The 23,390-nt window shown below is 46.2% G+C and overlaps 1 protein-coding gene across 1 annotated transcript; it reads right to left on the bottom strand.

The window, feature by feature from the left end:
• Nucleotides 1-2,224: 2,224 nt before the first annotated feature.
• On the bottom strand, nucleotides 2,225-22,196 carry mtnr1aa (melatonin receptor 1A a). Its single transcript, XM_061275564.1, has 2 exons — nucleotides 21,724-22,196; nucleotides 2,225-4,301 (listed from the first exon to the last, which is right to left on the bottom strand). Exons 1-2 carry the CDS (start codon nucleotides 21,914-21,916, stop codon nucleotides 3,421-3,423), a joined length of 1,074 nt encoding a protein of 357 aa, XP_061131548.1. The 5' UTR covers nucleotides 21,917-22,196; the 3' UTR covers nucleotides 2,225-3,420.
• Between the last annotated feature and the right edge of the window lie 1,194 nt (nucleotides 22,197-23,390).

Genomic DNA, 23,390 nt, shown 5'->3' with positions numbered 1-23,390 from the left:
TTCCTTGCGTGCCACTTGGCAAGCGTGGCACGCGGGCGCATGCATGCCCGTTTGTTTCCATACATTTCCTGCGCCACAGAAAAATTTAGCTTTTTATTTTTTGAGTGTGTGTGTGTAAAATTGCAAGTGCATGTATGCGGAGGACGTGTGGAGGAGACATATGTCCCAGCGCAGCACACTTGATGAAGTCCATATGGACGCTGGTTGGTGCGCCGCTGTGAGCGTGTGCAGGAAATCACTCGGCTGCCAAATACTCAAGCTGCTTCAAAGTCACTCTTCCGACTCGCGCTCTTGTTTAGAACCCAAAAAGAAAAGCGCATAGACAAACTTTAAGGAGAGCAGTCCAATATCAAATAATTAAGCTTGCTTGCTAATTTGCAGCGAGGTTTGTTAACAATTTGCACAACAAGGAAATGATGGATAAAATTTCCAGCACAATTATTTTGAAAGAATGCCAGCATAAGTACATTTTAAAAATCTTTCTACACTTCATAAAACTTTCACAGCAGCCCCATTTTGACCTAACAATTGATTACTTCTGGTCCCGTTATTTCCTAGGGGGGGGTAAAGTAGCTAGCATGTGGTAGGGCACTGCCCCTCACGTAATGAAAATGTGATTGGCTGCTCTCGGATCATTTTATTTTTTTATTACTTATTTTGCCAAAGCCCAATGCAATGACAATTTCTCCAATCTGTCTGAGAGATGTCAAAATAAAAAGGAAATTATCAAAGAGCCAAAAGTGTCATCAAGTTAATAAGGCCTCGTCTCATTAATCCACGGGGGGTGGCGTCATCATTTTTCTGTGTGGCCAACGCCCCCGCCGCCATTTGACATGGCGAGCGCTCACAAAGTTACGCAATTTATAAAGTGAGCAGGAGGACAAAAAAAAATAGAGGATAAGGGGCAATGGAGGGCTACTTGAGCGCAAATTGAAATGTGAGTCAGACTCTTTGGCGGCAAGAGCTAGAGGATGCACGCACACACAGACACACACACACACACACACACAGGCAGTAGTAGTGGTTGTGGTACTCGACGTTGGAGATGAAACTAATCCGCTAACAATCCTGAGTGTGTTGCTGTTGCAGTCAAGTGATGACGTCACGCCGGATAGATTAAAGTCGAGTGAAGCGAGAGGACAAAAATGGGAGAGATTTGTAACGTGGGATATTTGGAATGGGGCACAAAACCGGAATACCCAGAGGAAAGCCACGCAGGCACGGGGAGAACATCCAAACTCTACATAGAAAGGCCTGACCCAGAATTAAACCATGCGTTTCTCTTTCATTTGCTAACATGTTGGCCTATAAAAAAAAAACTGCAACAGATTACTGTACACACACATATATATACACACACACACTTCCCGGGATTACAGGGCAAGCGATGGGGGAAGGGAGTCCTGTGCCCTGTTATTTATTTTCTCCATCTTTTTTGCTTTGAGGATGATGGCCAGTGCTTACGTTACATAACACAGCATCATCAGCCTGGAGTGAGGCAACACAAATTCACTTTAGTGGACTAAATTGCCTCTGAAAGTTGCTAGCGGCTCACTAGCAATTGCTTGATTAGCACTCGGGGATGCTAACAGACGTGCTAATTTGCTAGCCAAATTGGATAACGCTGCGCATTCTCGTTTAGCACATTTCAAAAGTGAGAATGAATCCGCACGTACTCACTTGCTGGTTCTGCTGCTTCATTTCTTCTTTCAAAAAGTACTATGTAGACATTGTTTTCACTTTCTATCCATCCAGACTTTTGATGGAGGTGAAGTGAGGCCACGCGGCTCGGTCGCGCGCAACCCGGAAATGGGCGGAGTTTATCGCTTCTCAGCCGATGGGGCGTTCAAGAGTTTATAAATTTACTGTCGAGCTATTGTCACCGCTTTAACTGTGTTAATATTGCGTGAAAATAATAGACTAAGTGAGGACAGACTAATATTATAGATTTGTGAAACAATCAAGGGAAATGGCCTCGTCTTCTGTCACGGTTTTTGAACATAAATGCCAAAAGGATGGAAAAATAAGGCTAAAATTACTGCTGAGTCTGTTCTGGGAAGTTTTTTTTAATGACTCCATAAAATTGTAACGTTGCGAATTTTAAAATGAACATTTTGTGATGTGGTGCCAAGCAGTAAAAAGCAACACAGCGTTGTGAAATGTATCTTCTTTTATTATGAACAATTCCTGATATCCATGCATACAGTATAATGAAATCACAGGATGGCCTGATGACTAAAATATATGTTCCACGTCATGAAGGTTTTTTTTTTTTGTATTGCAGGGATTTAGAAGAATAAAACAGCACTTTATTAAGTGTCACAAATGAGCTTATTATTCAATGTTTTGGCTTGGCGTGGCTTGGGTGGAACCAGATATATATATATATATATTTTATATATATGTTGTATTACTAATATAGCTACATTGAAAATAAATATGATGATACATACCATCAGTGTAAACAAAACATTGGACATTTGTTGACCGGACTACGGCTACAAAGCAAAAAAAAAAAAAAAAAAAGTGCCTGATAAGAAGATCACAAGAAGACGTTATAACCCTGTTTTACCGGCAAAGAGGAAGTCACTAGAGATCAATAGCAAATGCTAGCCGACTTCTAGAAACTGTCTGTGGACCACTTGGACTTGATGGTGGACCACCTGGAGTTGGTACAACACCAAGAGTTGCTATTGGACCATTAGACGTTTCTTGTGGACCACCAAGAGCTACTTCAACATTTCGAGCGGCTAATGGACAACTCGAAGATACTGCCGATCACCAGCGCGAGCCAACCTGGAGCTGCATCAACACCAAGAGTTGCTAGCGGAACTCTAGCGGACCTTTGTGAGGTCCTAGCAGGTTGCCGAGAGGTACTAGCGGACCACTAGAAGTTAATAGGAGACTTTGATCTCCAACCACTAGCAAGTGCTCTCAGGAGTTGCTACAACACCAGAAATTGCTAGCAGACTACTTAGCGGACAACCAGACGTTACTGGTTGATGTGTAGAAGTTGCTAGCAGCCTATTAGCAGGTGCTCACACGCTACTAGCAGAGCGATAGAAGCTGGAGTTGCTGATGACCAATTAGAAGCTGCTAGTGGACCACCAGAAGCTGCTACACTCCCAGGAGCTGCTAGCGGAGCTCCAGGAGCTTCTCGTCGACCAACAGCCGTAAGCCGGCTCCAAAGCGGACCAGGAGAAGTTACTAGCTGACTTGTTCCCAGACTACGAGCTGACCCACTTGGAGTTCTTGGTAGAGCAGCAGTCATGTAACTTTAAAGCAAAAGTGGCTGATAATAAGAATAAGATAATAATATGCACCCCTGTTGTACTGATTGTGGAGGTCAAATTAGCACCGTGTCGCAGTCACTTGAGGCTTTTCCATTCTTTCATATTTGGTTGTTGTTTTTTTTCTTCTTCAGACAGAGTCCACCTTGACGCGGTTATTGTTCGTCATAAGCGGCGAGGGCTTGCTCTTGAGCCTGTCGCCGCCCACGCCGGCCTGATCGTTGGAGCTGTCCTGGAAGAAAAGTCTGGCGGTGCACAGCGACACCACAATGCGCTTGTACTCGCGGCGGAAGTTCTGGTTGAGCACGCCGTACACGATGGCGTTAAGGCAGCTGTTGAAGTAGGCCATGAAGTAGCTGGCCACAAACAGCCAGTCGGGCACCAGGGGCAGCGCCACCTCGGGCCGGATGGCCACCGCCAAACCGATGAGGTTGAGGGGCGCCCAGCAGACGGCAAAGAGCACAAAGACCACGAACATGGTGACAAAGTTACGCACGTCGTGAGGCGTCAGCTTGGGCCGGTTGTCGGGCTTGACTCGGCGCCGCACCTGGATCACCAGGATCCAAATGCGTAGGTAGCAGTAGGTGACGATCATGATGGGCAGGATGAAGTGGAAGAAGACCACGGCGATGGTGTACGCGGAGCTGGCCGACTGCTCGAAAGTGCAGGAGTAGACGCGCGGGTCGTAGCGCAGCGAGCCCACAAACAAGTTGGGCACGATGGCCACCACCGTCAGAGCCCAGATGAGCGCCACGTAGCACAGCGAGTTCTTGTCGCTGTACAGCTTGTCGTACTTGAGGCTGTGGCAGATGTAGCAGTAGCGGTTGAGGGCGATGCCGGTGATGTTGAAGATGGAGCCGATGACGCTGATGCCCATCAGGAAGCCGCTGATCTGGCAGTGAGCGTAGCCCAGGTTCCAGCCGTTGTGGAAGATGGAGGCCAGCACCAGCGGGTACGGGTAGATGGCCACCACCAGGTCGGCCACGGCCAGGCTCACCACGAAGAAGTTGCCTGCGGTCAAACAAAACAATCGAGTTTCCTTAAGTTGGATTTTTTGGGTTTCAATTTCATTCGCTTTTGTGAACAAAAACAACTTGTGCAAGGCCAGCGTCCACTCGTGCATTCGTTATGTCAACATGACTGTCCATTCACGTTATCGCACGCTAACATTAATTTGTGTCTTCACACACACACACAAAGACGCGTGGCTTCGCTCACGTGCGGAAGAAGCTTCCAGTCCAGGCGCTTTGACGGCGACAGCGTCGGTGCCGCGAGCGACTTACACTGACTGTCCATCCGTCTTTCAGCGAGCCAGCAGCTAATCTGCGCTGACACGTTAATAGCTCCGATGTCTATCCGCTTCATGACTGGTCTTCTCTTGGGCAGGCCCGGCGTCAAAGCGCTACACTCCACCGTCGCAGCAGCCTTGACCTTGGCAAGGATACGAGCGGCGAGCTCTTTTAGCGGACCGGATTGGTCATCCGCTATTGATTCGACTTCTGCTTTGTCTTCCCGCTTCAGCCCTATTACTCCAAACATGCTGGTTCAAGTACTTCCCAATGTCACAGAAGGACGTGTCCGGTGTTGTCGGAAAGAGGACGCCGGAAAATCGGTGGTGGATTTAGGACTGTCCGCCTTCCTTTGAAAAGTGATCTCAAAGGGAACCATGCCCCCCAAATCCTACCAAATCCCAGTTCTGGCACTTCCCAAGGACACGGCGGGCTATTGTTGGAAGACTCCGGAATCTGAGAGCGATCCACTTTGTCCGCGTGCGGCGTTTTATTTACCTTGGTCAGCTGCCCTGCGGCCTCGCTCTCATTACGACCTCCTCCAAGGAGACCGACGCTAGCCAAGAGCTTAATTGGACATTAGCTACGAAGCTCGCGTAAACCGAAACGCCGTCCATGTTTAATCCCAGCCGCTTTTGTTTCATTAACGGCTGGCGCGGGGCGAGTCAATGACTCGGTTCGAACGGCCAGGAAAAAAAGTTCACACTTGGCTGAGTTTGGCGCGTTGAGACAAGCGTATGTGACGGCCACCTCGGCGCGTCTCTGCGGGGGATGTTGTTTCGAAAGCCGCTGAGCTGTCTCCTTCCGCTGGATCGCGCCGCATCACAACATCGTTAGGCGGGCGGGCCGCTCGCCGCCGGGAGTCGTGCTGTTTTTCCGCCGCTCGCTTTCCAAAGGGCCGATTCCGACCTTTGGCTGCTTGTTTCTGGTTGAGACGGCGTTATTTGCGCTGTCCCTTTTAATACGTGGGATGCGATTCAATTAATTTTCAATGAAGAGCTGCTTGATAAATTTGACTTGACGCCGTGTGTAGCTATGCAGTCAGACAATTTAACAACAGCTCATACGTGTCAAACCCAAGGCCCGGGGGCCAGATTCGGCCCGCCACATCATTGTGTGTGTCCCGCGAAGACAAATTATGCATCAATACTAAAATTACAAATTGTTTTCACTTTTAAAAAATTACCGTTTTTTTCCATGTATAATGCGCAAAATTTAACGAATTTATTGACCTAAAATCTGGGGTGCGCATTATACATGGGTACAAAAAATATATATATAATAATTTTTTTTTTTTTTTTAATCCGGATATGATACGGAGGCCGCCATTACAGATGCGCTTTCTTCTCTGTTGTTCACGTCAAACACGCTCCACAATGCTCTCCTATCAGACGCTTGCTCGATCATCTGCTTGTTTGCTGTCACAATGTGCCCTACACAAATCCGAAACATTTCTTCGCTATCGAGTTTGCTAGCGCATGCGCAGTGATACTGACCGGCAGAATAACATCCGGTTGTTCCCAAAGATATTTTTTCTGAAATAATTTTACGTTAATCGACTTAAGTAGGAGTCAAAATTTGGGTGCGTATTATACATGGGTACAGGCTTTTTTCCAGCATCAACATGCCATTTTTAGGGTGCGTATTATACATGGGGGCGCACTATACATGGAAAAAAACGGTAAAAATGATCATAAAAGCGAGTCGATAGGAAATGTTTCCCACAACTTTTCTTACAACGCAAGGAATACACTTCATACTCCTGTGTGGTTACGATTGGATTCGAGGGATACTGTCTTTTCATGAATGGAGCCAGGTTTCATCTCCTCGCCTCCTTTATCAAATCTATTTCCAGAAGCCACAAACCGCACAGGGGCGCCCGGAACGTAAAGCACGTTAATAATGAAACACAGAAACGTGCACGGCCACATCTGACCGTAGCCGCTCGGAGATGCGGGAAAAGGATGCGGATTTAGGTGAAAGCCGTAATGCGCCACATGCTGCCTGACCTAAATGGCCCCTGGGATTGGAAAGTACTGAGGCAAAGCAGCAGGGTGGAAGGGGGTTGAATGGATGACTGTTTGGCTTTTTTTTTTTTTCTTTCAAATCCTATGGCGGTGCCTTGTGATTTATGTGACTGACATCTTCGTTCCAGCTTCTTCTTTTTGGGCAGTCGACTGTCAACTAGATAATAAACAGTCAAAATAATTCAACTTTCTAACTGTACTGCAATCTGAAACGATGCTAAACTGTTTAGCATTAGCATGACTACTCACAACTCTTACTTATGAGAGAAGCGGAACTCGCACGAAAAACATCTTTTTCTTTAATAGATCGTCTTCCGGCGGAAGGCAATCGAGTTAAGTAAAGCCCACAGCTACGTCCGAGGCTAAGCGCCAACGCGGGTCCTAGCGTCAGCAAAACAATCCGCCGCTGCCATGTTAGCGACAGTTTGACAGAGCGACAAGTCAGCAGAAAGCCTTTGCTGGTGCTCCCCTTCAGACGGGGAACGCTACGTCGTTGTTGTCCTACTTAAGCAAAGAGGACGAAAGGATGCCTGGCGGACTTTGCGGACTTTGCTCGTGTGGCTTACTTGCTGGGGAGGAGTTGGACTGACTGGAGAATATTTGCAGTACACATTCTTCGCCCCGACCAGGCCCCGGCCCGGCCCGGGGGGTCCATACAGTGTCCCGCTCACTGTGACCTTTTGGCTCACTGAGATCAGAAACAGTATGACAACACTAAGCCAGAGGAAGTGCTACATCCATTTCCATCCTTTTATCAACAAACAGAAATATTACCGTAGCGACCTAATAACCTGAGTCTGAGTACAAAATCGGCAAAAATGTTCATGGTCGTGTTCCAACGTGAAAACAGATGTTTGCAGATGTCTAATTTGGATCAAATCCAAAGACAAATTGGACAATCTCCACTGCTAAATTGACTTTAAACGATGCCAAGAAACTATTCAATGATTACACAAGGGATTCGAAATATGCTCAACACACAAGTCATTGTGTTACCATCATTATTATCTTTTTTTTTTTTTTTTTGGGCGACGCACTCAAAGCGTGGAATTAGATTGACAACATGACACGGGACAAGTTTGTCCAGGGGGGCTTCATCGGCGCAACCTGTCAGGCTGTGTCAGACCACCAGCTGTGAGGCTCTGGCTGGAATCCAGCGTGACACCACCCGTGGTGTTTTGTCATCTCGGCCGCCTCGCCGGAGAACGTAAGCGTGGCAGACAGGTAGGTACTCTGGCGGGGATGCTTCCGCTGAGATTTCAAGTCCAACGTACACCAAGACCATCAATGGGAAAACTATTAGCTGATACAAAAGTAAATACAGGAAGATGAAAAGAAGCGTGTGGAAATCCTTCCCACAAGGGAAAGGATGTGGTCAAATTGTAATCTGGCCAATCTCCCCTTTCGCACCTTCAAGCCAGCCTCGTTCGTGTCTGTCTTGATGTCTACAATGCCTTCTTTTCTTTTTTGGCTGGCGTCCAACCAGCTCCCAGCACGTCCTCGTGTTTCGCCACCTGATCCTCCACGTCTCGGGCCAACTGTACGCCGTGCGAATTGCTTTTGAGTGCCTCTCTCACAAACACACACATTATAATGATTTGCCATGAGCAAACTGCTTTTGAAGTTTCAAACGGAATAGCAATCCAAAAATGTATTTCCCAATTTATTTGTGTTGGCACAAACCATGCCATAAAAACCCTGACCCGAGTAAATAAAAGTGGAGTGAAGTTTTTAAAGTGTGATTTTATTTAGAATTTCGGTCCCATCAAATCACAACATGTTGTCCAGGTCGTGAAGTCGCAAAGCAGCCCCAGACCATCACGCTACCAGCATCACGTTTATCTACTGGTATGAAGAAGTTTCATCTTGACAGGTTAGGAACAGCATTGCTTTGAATTACAGTTGATTAAGGTCAGACAGGGTTAGCTTTAGGCTAGACCATTAGGCTACATTAAGCTTAAAAAATTAAACGAGAGCCAATAGTGTGGCTAATGGTCATTTAAAAGGCCAACGAGCTCAACTGCGCTCCTGGAACTCAATCCGCATTTTTAGTGAATAGAAGCTTCAATTCTTCCCAAATAATTGGATTTTTATCCGTGTAATCACCGGGATTTGGTCGTGACAGTCACAGACATCGCAAACACACACACACATTCAGTGGATCTACTGAGAACGTGCTACGTCGTCAGTCGTCGGAATCAAAGCAAAACACCTCAATCTTTGCTCACTGCCAATGCAAAGCTGAGATTTTCTTTCGCCGAAGCCACACACGCACATTCAAAGCCGGCTTGCAGTGTGTTTTGACAGCAGCTCGGTTTGAAAGGTAAACGGGACGGGAAGACGCCCGCCTGTTAGAAGGCGAGCCTCGGGGCGACGGGACCCCGGGACACCTCCGACCTGTCAACCTGGGCTCCTCTCACGGAGCTTGGCGCGCACGCGGGCTGATAACTTATGTATACGGAAACCCGGAGCGTTCAAACCAAGATCAACGGTGATGTTTTGAAATGGAAAACGCAGTGTGGGGATTTTTAAATAAAGCCCCACAGGGAGATGTTACTGTCTCCTTTGTGTTGCTGGCAGATGTTCTCTGTTTTTGGGGGGGATTTGTGGAGCCAAGAAACGTAGAGAAAACAGAACGGTCTCTCTTGACCCGAGTGCGGCCATTCAAGACCGACTCTAAGAGCAGTCTCGGGTGACTGATTGACACTCTCCGCAAACAATCAAAAAGTCAATTTGACATAACGCAAGCGCTTTTAAAGGGTCACCTTCAAGCAGCACAAAAAAGAAAAAGGCCCACATTGTGTTTACAAAACAATCACTTTTTCACACCATGTTTTTCCTCAATTCAATAAGAGGGATGAAGAGTGGTAGGCAAAAAAAAAAAGACCCCGCCACAGACAAAATTGCCAAACATGATGAAGCGGGATATGAATTGGATTTTGGGCCCCGCCGTGAGACGGAGAAAGCAGAAGAAAGCGTGGCGACACACAATGCAGAAGAATTATCTGCTGAAAACAGACTTTCATTCTTGTCCTCACCCGCCACCTGACCCGGCGGAAAACATTTCATCGCTTCTAGCGCACCGCCTCGCTATTTGACGGGCCGGCCAGGTCGGAGCGTGGCCTGTCTTGAAAAGGCCGAGCTTGGCGGGAAGGGAGGGAGGGGGGGGGGGGAGGAAGGGCGTCTTAACGGGTTGACCCAGTTAGGAGCGCACAGTACCATTGTCCACCAGTTCTGTCTTTTAAAAGCACAACCCCAAAAAATTCCAGTCGAAACAATAACAATAGATGCATTTATTGTACGTGCGCTGCCATTGGCTGACATCGAGTTCAGCTGGAATAGGCCCACCATTGACCCAAGTGAGACTAAATAGTAAGCAAAATGGATAAAGGAGGAAAAAAGAAAAGAAAAAAACGCCATGAAGTGAAGTCTTTGTGGCTTTTTGGTCGTGTGACAACTTGTGCTGCTTTATGAGTAGAAAAAGAAAATAAGCCCGAGGGAGGGAGCGCTTCTCCAACTGTTACATAAAAAGCATCTTGTATGGACGGACACATGCCTTCGCTGATGTTGTGTCGCGTCTTGGGGATTCAACCTGAGACATGCTAACGAAGGCGTGCGTCACGTTGCGTTGTGGCGGGCGGGCGGGCGGGGGGGGCGCCACTCACTTTTGAGCGACAGATGTCCGTCCACAAATAACAGCCTCGATATTTGAAAGTGTCATCATAAAAAGATCCGGCTTGCATGTCCGATGTGGCTCCAGGGTTTTTAGGGTTGAAGGTAGTAAGGCCGCTAATGCGAAATGAACGTCATTTTGCAATTAGCGAGCAGCTTGATCCCGTCAGAAGATTGGAAGCATCCCATTTATGTCATTCAGGTCCCAGGATGGCAAGGCTCTAATGAGGACTAACTGGCGCTCATTACAGAACGAGCACACTCGTACTTGTCGGGCTTCAAGGTTGGAAGGTTAACGCGCAGCGTGAGCGACGCTACGACTCCCTTTTGGAACGTACCATTGCCGATAGGGAACCCGTTGCAAATTTAACGCAAGTCTGAACAAGGGAGCCGTGAAACAATTGAGCTTGTTTATAGTAGTGGGAATGTATAAAAGCCGAACACAAGTGTCTGTTAGCGACCGCTAGCAACATTAGCATTATAAGAAGCGAGCCCCGTAACATGAAATTTTGCCATTTTAAGTGGTGGGAGTAAACAGAAGCCATTTCGCGACAATGTAACCACAGGTCACTGTTAGCGTCCGTTAGCAACATTAGCGTTACTAGACAACAACAACGAAACCCCCATTCTTAATTTTAGCAATGAGCGACAAAGGTGTGACGCAAACTTCATTCTTAGACATCAGTCTGCATGCCGCACTTTCCAGCATGCTCTTTCCCTGAAATACATTCAAAGCCGACTGGGACAAGAAGAGCAAACGAGTGAGGTCACCTTAATCGAGTGCCTAGCATGCGAGTGACAATCGACCACATGTCATAATATCCAACGTGCGGTGCCAGCTTTACGGGAATGCAAGATGGGTAAACATCGTAGCGCTTGTGTGTTTGGCTCATGGGATGCCGGGACCCCGCACCGCTGCCCAGCTGATGCCCAGCACGTGTTGTTTGTTTTGCCCCACTTTCCTGGTGTGACAGATGCTGGCAACTTGGCCGCTGTGGGTTGAAGGTGAAATATTTACGAACGCTATCAGCAAACATGAATGGGGCGCTTTTCTTGCCATCTGTCTCTCACCCCTTTCGCCCCCGTCCAAATATGTAAAGTTTTCAGCTGAAGGTTACTGTCAAAATTAAAACAATAAGAGAGTTATACATATTGAAAACAAGTACAAGGCCTAGCTTAAGGTTAGCATGCGACGGAGACGCCATCCGCACGCGGGCTAACGGTTAGCATATTCGTCATGTTTGTATTTTCTTACCAAGGTTTTACCCGACCAAACCGCACATTTCATTTACGGTTGCACTAATTCTTATTCGAGTACGGCTATAAGCAAAAGTGTCACATCAATTAACCTCAGCCCAAAAAAATTCTGGCCTATATGTCGGCGTAGCGGTTCCCGTGTAAAATGGAAGTCGGCCAGCGTGTATGATTATTCTGTGCCGCTTTTGACCCCAATTGACTGGCAAAGAGCTCAGCGTGTAATCTTCTTACGCTATAGTTAGCGTAGCGGTGAGTTCAATGTCTTTCCCTGCGTCTTCGGGGCGCACATAGTCTAGTATTATCGTAAAGGCCCCGAACATGACGCGGCGCGTGTTATTGCTGCGCTTATCTCGGGCATAATCTGACATTATGCGTCAGCTTTGGAGGCGCTCTCCAATTTCCTATTTTAGGCCGCTAACCGCTCGGCGGAAGGAGCAGCCGACAATGTCTTGTGCGCACGTGATTCTTTTAATAATATTTTTTTCCCAAAAAAGTTATCTTCCTTTGGAATCGCGTGACTCAACCGAGCTCCGACGCGCGGCGGTAAAGTGCATAGCGTGTCAACGCAACAGCTGGCAGACAGACGTCAATCTCTCGGGCGCTGGCAGACAATCTGCGTCTAGCCCAAAACGATGTAATATTCGCCGACACCGGCAGCCAACTGCTGCTCGGAGAACTCGCACGCCGCCGCTACGCTCGACGGCCGCTTTAATTGAAGTTTTCGGCATTTCGAGTTGCTTCGTGACGGACTGTTTTGCTTTTCGCGGCGGCCTTTTGAGCTTGTAAGCACTCTGGCAACATGTCATTTACCTCTTCAGGAAATGAAATTCTTGGTAATCATATCCCAAAAGCCCCCCCCCCCTTAAGGTTTAGAAGCGTAAACTCATTTAGGATCCAATTACGTATGCGCCGAACAAGCGAGCGTTACGTCAACGGGCTTTCGTAGACTAATTGAATTCATTTTCAGAACGTGTCGGGTAATTTTCTGCGTTCACAACAAATTGAGGCACAGCCAGACATTGTTCACACTCGGCGGGGGGTGGGGGATGTTCTCCCCCCCTTCCCCTCCCGCCTCCCCGGGGTAAGTCACTAAAAATGCAACAATGCATGAGGAATTCATGAAAAGTTCCACTCTGCTGGACTCAATCGGGGATATTTTTCGAACAGAACAGAAATATTCCACGCTCCTATCACTTGGCTAATCCGAATATAATTGCGGTTGTCACGGTTTAGCCTTCCCAGGTTCGGATTTGATCATCCGTGTTAGCGCGGCGAGTCGTGATTCGGAAACGATCGGCGCCGAGTCGTCGCAAAAACGTCAAGGCGCGCGCATCGATGCGCGATGCAGCATTGCCCATCGTTGAGCATTTTGTAAGAATCGCTCGTGGAAAACATTTTTACATATCCATTTATGATTTATTTTCAGCTTTAGTCACGACTCTGCAACCATTTGAGGCCACCGTTCACTCAAATTCTGCATGATAATAGAAAAAAGTTTTCAATTCCAGCAGCTGACTTTTCCCTCAACTTGCTTATCGACTCCCGACTTCAGTTGCGGCACAGCACCGTTTGATCCGAAAGCTTCGGGTTTGAAACTGAAAATTAATTGCTCGACCGCCGCTCGGGAAGAGTCAGCAGACAGCGTTTTATGTTTGCTGTCCTACTGCTGTCACCGATATATCTATATTACATTTCCCCTCTCTCTCCCTTTTTTTTTTTTTTTTTAAATCACGCCACGTGTGAGCATCGTATACGATAATCGCAGCGTTTATGGGTCACCACAAGCAATTTAATTATTTTTCCAACAGGAATGTGTCATAATCTCCCTCCTCATATTCAGTGCGCCTCCACACTGCTAAAATGTGACACAAAATCGGAAAGGTGTTTACATACAAATATAAAATAAAATCAAGTAAAATAAACAAAATAAAATGAAATAAAATACCGTATATATCATAAATCACAATCCTGTCGTGTGGTTACAGCTCGTTAATCCCCGATTTATCAGTGACTGTTTAATTGGAATAACGCAACCATAACAGTGATATAATTTAACTGCAAGCCATAAAAAAAAAAAAAAAAGAGGACAAACACGCTATTGCTGCTTCCAGACTCTCATGTGCCTCGACGACAACACTTGGTTCATTCCAAGACGAATCCCGGAACATTCCGAGCTGGTGGATATTGCGTAACGCAAGTTCGTGGATGGATTTGATGAGAAATCTTTTATGTTTGTGTGCCAGCGTGTCGCTGTGAAATGTCCAATAAAGCGCAGGTCAGAGCTCCTTGGGACGATACATTCTCCTCCACTTCAACTCTGATATTACTAGTCAACTTACAGAGAATTTAAAAAGTAGTAGCTCCACCCCAAAACCGTAATCCTAAACCCAACATTGACATATCCACTCGCAAAACCAAACCTCAAATTAGGAACCGCCACTCATAAATCCTAAACCTGTTCTTCCTAATCCTTTTGCTCTTGATTCAGCTTATGAGAGCATCTTGGTAAAGTCAACATGAACTCTCTCTCGCCTGCCTTTGTTTTGTGTCGGCAAATTCCAATGGCGTGCGAGCCACAGCGAGGATCGCGACGCTCGCTCGGCCCGGTTGAATGGAGCTCCATTCAGCGCAGCGACGTCGAATGACATTCATGTGTCTGCCGGAATAATCGTCATTACACACCGTTGCCATTAATCACGCCCTGTTAAGTGATTTCAGTGATTTGTTTTGAAGGACATTGAATATGTTTGAAGAGACCCGATGAAAATGTGCAAAGATTGAAGATTTATTACAATTGATTTTTTTAATATACCGTAATTTTCGGACTATAAGTCGCACCGGAGTATAAGTCGCACCAGCCATAAAATGCCCAAAAAAGTGAAGAAAAAAAAAAACATATATATGTATATAAGTCGCCCCCCCCCACCCATATTATGAAAAAAAAAAAACGCGACTTATAGTCCGAAAATTACGGTATCTGTTTTTTATATTTTTTGAGCATCAAGCCACTGGGGCTTACCATTTAAGTATCGAGCACCTTCATTCGATCAGTGGCAGGCTGCATGTTAGCCTGCTAGCTACTATAGCCTGCTATAGCTAGCGGCTAGCACCGACTTTATATTTCACAGCCTGCTTTCATATACATTCAAATTTACACACAAAAAAACTCAAATGTACAAAAGTGCTCCAGTATGTTTCTTAAATTGTATCAAATTTCGCAGCTGTACATTTTAGGCACGTTACTAAGTGGCTCACGGTGCTTTGAACTTCACCAACCGGGGCCTATTTTTTGAAAAATGTGTGGTGTCATTCCGTGACACGCTAAGTAGTAGCCATGTGGAAGTGTTGTGTTAAACATTCGACGGCAGGGCAAGGCCGAGCGCATTTTTTTCTCCATGAGCGCCCGCCTTTAACGGTCATGCAATGTGACGCATTCGCAGCTGGAAGCTGCTGAATGGCGCACGCACGCACGCACTCTTCTTCGTCTTCACTGCCGGCCGCCGCCGCCGAGTCGCGGCGTTCGACTAAGTGCTTCGTTCAAGGGCACCTTGGGAAAACAATTCCGCTTTTGCGTTGTCCCGTTTGGCGGGGTTCAAACTGGCGCTCTTCCCGCCTCGTCCCACGGGCGAGTTGCGGAAGCCGTGCGCGTGCATGCGATGGAATCGTTAGCGCTTCGCCGTGCGCATGTGTTCTGCATAATTCCCCTTGGATGAGCATTGGCTTTTTACTTGTTCTCACTGCCCTGAGCAGCAGCAGCAGCAGCAGCGGCGGCGGCGGCGGCAGCATGCGTCATGCCGAGCTCCCGTCAAGCAGAAACAACTTTCCACTGTAGACTATTGTAAATACATAAAAATAGCACAGGAATGGTGAAGCGCACGGGGAAGGAGGGTGTTGGGAGTAAATGTCTGCTCACGCTTTCATGTATGGTCTCATTAAGTGTTTGTTTGTTTTTTAATCGAAAATGAAAGAGAGAATATCGGAGCCAGAGCGTGCGCGCATGATAAAGCGAGCTCGTGGGGTGGAAAGGGGTTGCCCTCGATAAAGAGCCTGTTGTCACGGCAGGACCCAACATCCATACTCGGATATCCAATCATAAAAAAAATAAAAAAGGAAGTACCGTTTTTTTCCATGTATAGTGCGCCCCCATGTATAATACGCACCCTAAAAATGGCATGTTGATGCTGGAAAAAAGCCTGTACCCATGTATAATACGCACCCAAATTTTGACTCCTACTTAAGTCCGTGAACGTAAAATTATTTCAGAAAAAAGATCATCTTTGGGAACAACCGGATGTTATTCTGCCGGTCAGTATCACTGCGCATGCGCTTGCAACCTCAATAGCGAAGAAATGTTTCGGATTTGTGTAGGGTACATTGTGACAGCAAACAAGGAGGTGATCGAGCAAGTGTTTGAAGTGAACAGCAGAGAAGAAAGCGCATCTGTAATGGCGGCCTCCGTATCATATCCGGATTAAAAAATATATATATATATATATATATTTTTTTTTTTGTACCCATGTATAATGCGCACCCCAGATTTTAGGACAATAAATTAGTTAAATTTTGCGCATTATACATGGAAAAAAACGGTATAACGTTAGCATCACAGCAGTTGCTGTTGGCAAGAGTTAAAAGGATGCAAGTTGGCCATTTCTTTTTCTTGAGCTTGCAATTACACGAACTCGCCACATGGATCATAGCGTTCACGGTTTAGGTTCGGCTACCGAACTCAAACTTTGAAACGTGAAACGCAAAAAGTCGAACACGTTAACTCAAGGTCACATGACCGTGTGCGTATATGACGACGTTCCACCGTAAAGAGACTCAGTGGCGCCCCCTAAAGGCGGAATTCTTTCGGGTTCTGCAAGCGATAGACCGAGTGAGTCAAAGCGCTTGCGTCAAGAGCCCCTCCGCAGGTATGAGGCTTGAACAAGCGTGAGATCTTTGGACCTCAGCGGGAGTGCCGGGTCAGCGTGATCCAAACAGACAGGATGTCAGGTAACATGAAGCCGGCCAGGTCAAAAGGGAAACGCAACGGGGCCGTTTCAAAAAGAAGGAGAGAAAGTCTCAGCAGAATGGAAAAGCAGAAAAAGACAAAAAGAGAAAATAGAGAGAGGTTTTCTCACTGGGGACGGACGCATCACGCGTAATAACGCAAAGCATATCTTCGGAAGGGGATTAGCGCCGGCACGCCGTGTGTGCAGATAATCCTGCAAATATGAGAAAATCAGAAAATGGTCTGAGAGCTGATAGGAGGGCTTGCTGGCTTGGCGTTTCCCGCCTGGTCGACCCCAAAAAAAATAGATTGGGGGGAAAAAACGTGCTTGGATATACGCCGTCAAACCGCGACAAGACAGCAATGACGTCAAAGTCGAACTCTCGCCATTCGAGCGTGAAGCTGCCACGCACGAAATATTTTTTATTCCCCCCGTGCTTGACACATTCTTAATCGTGATTTATGGCAGCACAATAGCGCAACGCTTTCAACGTTTTAAACTCGACAAAATGTGTGACTCATATTGGGGATGAGTCATCTTTTATTTACTATTTACAAAATAGTAAAAATGACTGGCCCAAAAGAAATTATATCGAATTTTGTGTCATTCTTTCATAGATAGTAAAGATACGTTATCATATCGATGTTAGCTACTTGGCTAAATGTTGGCTAACGATCAGCTACTGAACATTGCATCTGATCCGCTGTTTCACATTAAGTATCATAATCGTCACACATAGCATAAAACACATTGCGTTTATTTGAACTGATCTCGGCTTTCGCGCAGCGCGTTCATAGACAAGGTTAGCCAAACAAAAGATAGCATCAAGCGGTGCGGCGAACTGTAGCAAAGAGATCAGCCGGCTAATTAGATCTTTGCCATATCGACAACATTTTAATCCCGAGACGGTGTCGCTGGGCACGGGCAGAGCAGACATAATTAGCGATCAAGTCTTCAGATAGGTTATCCGTCCGAAGACTCTCGGAACCATCGTCTCGGATTCGCAGTTTGGAATTAAACGCCCAGCGGGTAGAGAAAGCCCAATCTCCTAATCGTGGTTCTCCCACTCTCTGGCAAACTGTAAATTAATTGTCGAGTCATGACCCGCCGGCTCTTGCGGGCTCCCTAATTAGTGGGCAATTTTTTTTGACCCGCTGGGCCATCTTCCGTCTGAGACGTCGGCGTTAAGCCGCCGCGTCCGCTCGGATGCTTATCGTGGCATTCGGCGGCGTAGCGGGACGGGACCCAGCGAGCGGGCCTGGAGAGCAGCGGGTGCAAGCTGCCAAATATGCGCTTTTAATTAAATAATACCTGCGTACCTTCTGTTTTCCCTACCGAGAGCTGGCAGATCAAGACGTGGCTATCATATTCCCGACTGATACTGCAGGATTTGCCGCCGCGCCGTTGGGCTTATTTGGCTAGCCTGGCACGATAACGCGCTGGAAAAATACAGTGGGTACATGACTGCTTGTACAAGCGAAGAGGAGTTTGCTGATGGAAAATACTTGAAATACAGTACTTTGTTTTAACGACCTTATGGCACTTCGTTTGGAAAAAACAAACAGTACACGACCAAAGGCCGATAGCATGCCAATAGTAAGTTTCGCAATTGTTACAAAATATATATTTCTAAGATTTGAGAATAATTTCACGATACAGCGACAATGTCACCATTCAGTAAAGAGGAAGGTTTTCCAAAATGTCCGCCCGCCTACAGTTGTAAACAGTAAGAGTTCGACGGTGACATCGTCGGAATTGCATCGCAAAATTAGCATAAATTGATCTTTAGCATGATAGCAAAAGTCGTGTGCTATAGTTTTAGTATAGTATTTTTTATCTGTCAGCCATTCAAGCAAATTTCCTCAATCAACTGTGTGGAAAATTACTACGACTCAACGACTCAATTAATGGCTTCTTTTGAGAAGATGAACAGAACGTGAGATTCTCTGCAATGTTCATCTCATCTCCATGATGATGAATGAGTGAAGGTAGCTGAGAGGAAGAGGCCTTCCCTGAATCTTTTCTCAACGGATAGGTGAAGCAGAAAGAAGGGGGGGGGGCTCGGCCAGGCTGACAAAAGAGACAGTCCTTGTCATCACAGCGCAAGCCGCCTGCCCCGCCTCCCCTGATAGCGGCTGGAAGCAGGCCCGCTGTGCAGCGTAGCTGAACAATGGCGCCCAGGCTGTTCAAACACTAATTAATATTGTCCACAACGAGCTTGATGCGACTGCCATGAACTTGGTGCAAAAACGACCACTTCACGATAAACCGAATTGTAAGAAAGGCACAAAAGTCAAACGGTGACCTCCACTAGATACGAAACAAAGAGTTCAAATTGGAAAAAAAAATTCCCCTTAGTTTTATTTTATAAAAATAATAAAAATGTTTGTATGACCTCCTTGATGGAGATATTAATATAAAAATATAATATGAATGAATATATAAATAAAGATGTATTGTAAAAGAGTCAGATCCTTCAGAAAGAAAAAAAACTCAACTAAATCCGTTCCGCCGTCATAAATCACACGCGTGCAAAATGGATCTACGTGATAAAAATCATGTGTGGTGGCTGAGTGTTCCTCGCAAAGTCTTTGAAATTCTTCAAGCAGGAAACTCACATTGGACACGAGCGGATTTGTTTTCCTTTCACTCATCCATTTACGCTTTCATGATCCAATTTCCGTTGAGGATCTTCCCAAAACAAAGCCAGTGGATATTTAGAAAAGCCGGAACGTTCCACTTTTAATAGGAGACCTCGGCAAATGCCGCATAATTCTGCATGACTGTTTTTCTTTTTTTTCTTGTGCGTGTGTGAAATATTCATTATGCCCAGAGCCACGAGAACGTCAGAGGGTTTTTTTTTTTTTCCTTTTAATGAACGGGAAACAGCCGGAAATAACATCCCGGCCGACACGCCGCCAAGTCACGCAATCGCTGAGGGTTGAACTTGCGTGTCACATTCAAAACAGTCAATGGAATAACAAAAACAAACTCCGGGGTTTGTGTTTTTTCCCGTGCGCGAGCCGAGCGCACGGACGCATCGCTTTTGCGGATTCGCTCCGCAGCATCTTGTTTTTATGAACAATTGCCGCAAATAATGACAGATAATGCCAGTACCGTAATTTTCGGACTATAAGTCGCACCGGACTATAAGTCGCACCAGCCATAAAATGCCCAAAAAGTGAAAATAAAAACCATATATATGTATATAAGTCGCTCCTGAGTAAAAGTCGCCCCCCCACCCAAATTATGAAAAAAAACGCGACTTATAGTCTGAAAATTACGGTATATCCACTTCGGGATAACTTGGAGGCTTGGAACCTAGCTGCCAAGACCATAGATATACAACAGCTAGTGTTTGTGCCATTCTTTAGCGCCATCAGACAGGCAGCTATGAAAAACATTGAGAAAAGATGCCAACCAACCCTGAGCATGTTTCGGGGGAATGTTGAGTGATGACATTAACGCAGGTGTCAGTCAAGTCGATGCTATCTCCGATGCTAACTGTGATAGCGAGGGCTATCTGAGGGCGTGCTGTTTTCTTATCTTTTATTTTGATAAGCGTCTGCTCAGCCATGTGACACGTATTAGCAGAATTATACAAATGTTAAGCCAAAGGAGAATTCGAGAAGAGCCCCCAGTGACGAAAGCACGACGGAGAACGACGTCAATCCGTCTGTCTGCCAATTTGCATACAATTCCCCCAAAAGCGGGCCGGTGGCGAGTTAGGCACGTCACCCACCCCATCTTCGATCGGAAAGCGCCACCTCGGAGACACGGCGCCACCCGGGGGGACAGCGAGCGCCGCGAAACACAATTACGCAATGATTCGATCACTTGCTGGAGATTGTCGGTACTTTTCCATTCTGGGGCATTTGGTGTGAACTACGCTCGCCGTTGAACTCTGGCGGCGGCGGCGGCGGCGGCTTTACGACCCCCTTGCGTGTAATGACGCAATAAGAGCATGTCGCCATTGTCCCACGGTGAGCCCCCGACGACTACGACCTTAACTCCGTCACTGGCAGCCCACTTCAAATGGATCTCGAACATCTATTTCCGTCATCGGCGGTGAACGAGTCAACCGACTACACCGGCCGCGTCACCATTCCAGAGCACGTTTTTGATGAGTGTTTTGATAAACCAAGTTCAGCCAGTCGCTAGCCGTCATTGCAAGCTGACGTTGCCAAATCCAGCCGATTCACTCGACTCCAAACGAACTCAGAGGACACTTCAGTTGGGCTAAAAATAAGACGAGGTACGCCGAAAACATCATTAGATGGACGCCCCGAGCTCAGAGCTGCATCGATTGTCCGGAGGCCGCCGAAACGTCACGGGAAGCATCAATGCCCGGATGAGGCGGCTTCCCCCTTTGGCTTCAGACTGCCAATAATTGCTTCAGTTGTTGCTCTTTGCTCGCTCGCTCGCTCGCTCTCGCGCTTTGGGGTCAGTGGAATTACCTCCGCTTCAAAAAGTAGGCTGTGGCCAGTCCACGCGAGCCGGCCGGCCGGCTGCCACAAAAAGGGCAAAGGAACACAACAAAATCTTGCCTCAACAGCAAACAACAAAATCTTGCCTCAACAGCAAGCTGACCAGTGAACTGCAGGTGGAAATAAATACAACAAGAATAAAAACGAATTGACATGTTCTGTTATTGGGGAAAAGAAGGATTACAAGATCAGACAGCAATAAATCACCACTGAAATGTTTTTTTTTTTTAAATCTAAAATATTTGTCTACACTGACATTGTTTTTTTCCCACATCCTCTGTTACGTTCTTACTTTTACTGCTTCTTTTTACAGTATTAAAGAAGAAAAGCATATAAAAACTACTTTTGATTTATAAGACAATTTGCCAGCAACCTGAACCGGGAGTCAAACTTGCCACGTTTTAACCTGAAAGTGTTCACGTTAAAACGTGAAACTTATCACGTTAAAAGTGACATTTCTCTTGAAAGAAAAAAAAACAACGTTATTCTTTTGTTAAAACATGACATTTCTTATGTTAAACTGTGATATTGACCCCGCCCCCTTACGTGCCAAATGCTCTTCTCTTTGGAGAACATTATAAAATGACAATTATGCCAATTATAAGTAAAGAGTATTTACATTCTCGAAAATGAAGCAAAATGTCACCTTCGACTGTGACAAAGTTTGCTCCAAATTGCGCGCGGTGTTCCGGAATGCAACCCACCTGCGTTCCGGAGCTTCTTGTTCCGATAGACGGAGAAGATGACCAGCAGGTTGCCCAGGATGTCCACCACGACGGTGAAGATGAGGAAGCAGCCCAAAGTTGTGGTGACCCACGGCGGGCGGTTGAGAACGGCGGCGGCGGCGTCGTCGGGGTCCGGCGCGGTGCTGTTCAGCTCAGACCCATTTGTGACCATTGTACAGGGAGGACGAACTTGATTGTCCCGAAAGTGAACGAACCGAGCCGAGGGGCCGGCCGGCGGGTTCGGGGGACTCGGCGCGCTATCGGCGGGTGCCCACTGCCAACGCCGGGACTCGGTCGCCTGGCGGGGCTCCGGTCCTCATCTTCCACCGCCTCCTTCCTCGCCCTTTCCCGGTTTGAGTGACGGCGAGTGGACTTGTGTTTCCTCCCCGCACCATCCCCTCTTGTTCTGTTTCCTCCCCTCGCCTCACGCGGCGCGTCTCTCCTCTCCCGAGTCCACGCGTGTTGTGTGTGACAACTTCCACACGCCAGAAGCACCACGTTTGGGGGGGGGGGGGGGGTCGGTTTTCGGGCGGTAGGGGGAAACACTCCCACCTTGAGACCGAACGGAAGAACTGCAGGCTTCATTCATGGCGCTCAGCCATTCACTTTTTCACCCCCCCCCCCCCACGACGGCACGTTCTTCATTCACGTTTTTTCCTCGTCTTTCATGAAAACGCCACGAGACAAGGCGACATGTACAGGGACGTGTCTCTCAATGAACTACTCCGGTTCCGTTAAATGCGCATGAAAACACTCACGTACCTGATGAGTTTACATTTTGGAGCAGTTTTCGTATCGGAATGAACATAAAAGTGAAAAGGAAAACTCACTTCCAGCTGGACTAAGTTTTTAATGTGAAAAAAAAACAAAATATGAATGTCTAATGTCTGAAAATCGTGATAAGTCATTATCAAAATATTATAGGGGAAATCTGTGCTCATTCCAGACTTTGAAAATATCAAAACTATTCCCCAAGTAGCGTACTCCCTTTATGTCTTGGAATTGAGGCTTTTGTTTTAGAATATTTTAATGGCCTTCTTATCTCTCAGAGTTAATTTAAGGTATGAATCTTCCCTGGCACCGAGGTCCTCCGGTTCTGATTACAGCACACACACGGGGTCATATTTTAAGAACAGACTCAAGAGCCATCATTTAAAATCCTGTTATAACATTTAAAGTGTTTTATTCCTTTTTAGATGCAATTGTATTTTTATTTATATTCTCTGGCAGTGTTCTCAATAGCAATGGTTATCGTTTGATTTTTGCAGTTATTTTTAACACGCGCTCTACAATCATTTTTAGGCCTGTCTTGCAGCACCACCTTGTGGTCTTGATGCGGTACTACATACACTCCTACGGTCACATGTTCATTTCAAAAACCTTAGTTATTTCCAAAAAATACTGATATGAAATCGTGATAACTCAAACCCATTGTGAGACATAAAACAAAATTAAAAACAAATTTTAAACTAATCAATTACCGTTTATTTTTTTAAACAAAATATTTGAATACATTTTAAAATATCCGAGCACAAATGCATATATTCTAATCTAGAAATAGACTAATATGAAATACATTTAAAATAATATAATTATTTATAGACTTAATTTGTACATGCAGTTTTAAAAATCATAAATTGTAAAAC

This window comes from Syngnathus typhle, linkage group LG3 (assembly GCF_033458585.1).
Source record: "Syngnathus typhle isolate RoL2023-S1 ecotype Sweden linkage group LG3, RoL_Styp_1.0, whole genome shotgun sequence".
Taxonomy (NCBI): Eukaryota; Metazoa; Chordata; class Actinopteri; order Syngnathiformes; family Syngnathidae; genus Syngnathus; species Syngnathus typhle.
Note: the sequence above shows the minus strand (reverse complement) of the source record. Positions and strands in the feature narration are given on the sequence as shown.

Bases quoted from the DNA above. Each gene is read 5' to 3' on its own strand.
- mtnr1aa (XM_061275564.1), bottom strand. From the start codon at position 21,916: ATGGTCACAAATGGGTCTGAGCTGAACAGCACCGCGCCGGACCCCGAC. The intron at 4,302-21,723 runs GTGGGTTGCATT...GTTTGACCGCAG, and splicing joins CAAGAAGCTCCGGAACGCAG to GCAACTTCTTCGTGGTGAGC.